This window comes from Melampsora larici-populina (genome assembly GCF_000204055.1).
Source record: "Melampsora larici-populina 98AG31 unplaced genomic scaffold MELLAscaffold_25, whole genome shotgun sequence".
NCBI lineage: Eukaryota > Fungi > Basidiomycota > Pucciniomycetes > Pucciniales > Melampsoraceae > Melampsora > Melampsora laricis-populina.
Genome location: NW_006768789.1, coordinates 790,768 through 793,449, shown reverse-complemented (window position 1 = coordinate 793,449; position 2,682 = coordinate 790,768). Strand labels below are relative to the sequence as shown.

General features: G+C 46.0%; 1 protein-coding gene across 1 annotated transcript; it reads left to right on the top strand.

Moving 5' to 3' along the window:
• Positions 1-261: 261 nt before the first annotated feature.
• MELLADRAFT_107832 (uncharacterized protein) lies at positions 262-2,682 on the top strand (the record flags this gene model as incomplete). Its single annotated transcript, XM_007411521.1, has 4 exons — positions 262-297; positions 1,030-1,159; positions 1,232-1,611; positions 2,584-2,682. The coding sequence occupies 4 exons, from the start codon at positions 262-264 to the stop codon at positions 2,680-2,682; spliced, it is 645 nt and encodes a 214-aa protein (XP_007411583.1).

Genomic DNA, 2,682 nt, shown 5'->3' with positions numbered 1-2,682 from the left:
ATTCCTTTGGTTCAAAAGACGGTCTTTCATACTCCAAACCTTTCCCTCGTTTTCTCATCTATATTCCTTTCTTTTTCTGATTGACAAGCGATCCAAATTGCTGCTTGATCATTTCTTTCCCGCGCGAATCTTTTCTTATAGTGATCAAATTTTCCTACGCGATTCTTGGGACCTTCATTTCATTTTACTTAGTCCTTTCGCTTCATCTCGCTGGTTCTTGCCTCGCCTTTTACCCGGCTCTATCTTGAAGTTCGTCTCGAAATGCCTGCTCCTGTTCAATCTCAGCCAATTGGCAAGGTGAGTCCAGGATCGAGTACTCTGCAATTTTCATCCACTGACTATGCTGATTATTTGTTGTAGGCACCTAGGGCTCGTCGAACGAGGGCCCAAATCGAAGCTGACCTGATAGCGTCTGGCCTGCCGGTGGCCTCGAAACCTACTGCTGCTGCCGTCAAGCGTTCAAGATTAGCAGCAGTTGCACGTGCTTGAAGTGTTTCCTTGGCGCCTTCTTCGAAAAACTCTAGGGATAGCCCGACTTTGGATCGCATCGATTACCAAACTATCATCACATACCTTTCGAAACCAACGATCCGCAATGCTCTCTTTGGCGGTGGCAGTCAAACCAAGGTATCCGGCATGCCAATGAACCCAAGGTCTTTGTTGAATCCTTTGGCGATGGAAATCAACCACTACTACAACATGCGACACAATACGACCCACATGCGTTTGACCGGCCGGATTCTTCACTTGCGTATCAAACGCTACCGCGCTAAATACCACGCTGCAAAAGCTTTCAGCCTCAAGACCGGCAGTGGCCTTTCGGCCAAGAATCGTGCCGATGGTATTACCTCAATGAGCGACCTCCTCGACTCGATGTGTCCCCTTTTCAAAGAAATGGATGTCGTTTTTCGCGACAAAGGCAACGTCACGCCTTTTGGTATCTTCGATACCGGTGCGGGGCCTGAGGATGATATTGAGGAGGACACCGATGATGATGGCATTACCGATAACGATGGCATCCCTCCAAAGGTTCAGGACGCTGATGGCATCGCTGCGAAGGTCCAGGAATCTGGTGGCATGGCTGCGAAGGTTCAGGACTCTGTCGAGACAGACAATGACACTAGTGACAGTCATGATCACAGTGCTGAAAATCAGCAAGGTGAGCAAGGTACAAAGGATTGTACGGATTAACGTAACTTATTGCTGATATTGTTTCTATTTGCGGCTGGAGCCCCCTTTTTGCAAAGTCCATCTCAAATATACGATGATATCTTTGAATCGGATCAGGAGCCAATTTTTCGCGAGGCCCATTTGGACGCCCAAGCATCTACGTCCGCCGAAGCTGCCAAGACAACACCCATACCTCATTCAAAACCACCCATCCTTGACGATGACCCACGGCCATCATCCGTGAAAACCTCTGCCTCTGGACCCTGCGTTGCCAAGTCGAGCCGTTCCATTTTGAATACGCTCGCGCTTGGCAAGCAGCGCAAGCCTCCAAAGAAACACCGCTCAAAATCGCACACTCTAACTCCTGAAGAACGCGCCCTAGATTCTTCTGAAGACGAGGCCGATGTTACTACCACCACTGTGACGACTCCGGCAACGACGGTGACTGAGATCAAAAGGGGAGGAACACGACCGGCACTTGCTCGCCGAGGCTTGGAACCATTGCCCTCGATTGACCCCTCCCAAGTTCACAGTAAGGACAACAAACACGCGCTTGCGAACGTCATTCAACAAGGCAACGAGGCGAAGCTGTTGATGATAACCCAAGCTAACACAATGCGACAACAGGTTGAGTCGAACCGCCTTCAAGCAGAATTGGACTCTCGCAATTCTGACCTCAGCTGGGCAAAGGAGAAGTATTTTATGGATCGTGAGGAACAACGAAATGTTGAATTACGTCGGTTGGCACTTGAGTCACAAAAGGAGCGCAAGGCTTTCTGCGAAAGATTGGTCTTGGAAGGCAAGAGCCCTCAGGAACTTGAAGCTTTCCTCAGGGTCGTATATCCATCTGAGGATCCTATGTCAGTCGATAAGTAAGTGTGATTCATTGTATGGTTGCGCTTGATTTGTATTTGAATCTGATCATTCATCATTGTATATTGTTAGGTAATCGATAGGAAATCGATGTTGTTCTTTACAATTGTTTTTCCTTTGTCTCGATTGCCTCCTCTCAGTGTCAAACCAAACAAGTTTGTAATTTGTCTTGGTTTCTAACCAAACCAATTTGTATTTTTCCTTGGTTTCATGTTTCTTCGTTTTGTATTTTTTCTTGGTTTCATGTTTCTTCGTCTCGCTTTCTGTCGGTGTCGAACAAAAGAAGTTTCAAGTTTTTGTTTAAGTTTTTGTTTGTTTCCTCATGTGTTTGGTTCAATGTCTTCAGTTGCAATTTGACAAAACGTTTCTTGTCATAAATCCTTACATGCCAAAAGAGAAGATAAGAAAGAACGAAAGCGCCATTCTTTCAAGATGACCACTGCTCCCTATTTGTCCTTAGAATCATGCGTCATTCTTTCAACATGACCTCTGCTCCTTAGAGTTGCCACTGTAGTTTTGCAATTCTCTAGACTTCTGTAGTTTGCAAATTCTCTAGACTTTGTCCTTGGAATGATATTTAGACTTAAGAGTTTTCAAATGGGTAACCCACATTCAAGCATTTGGACAGCGAAAAAATAG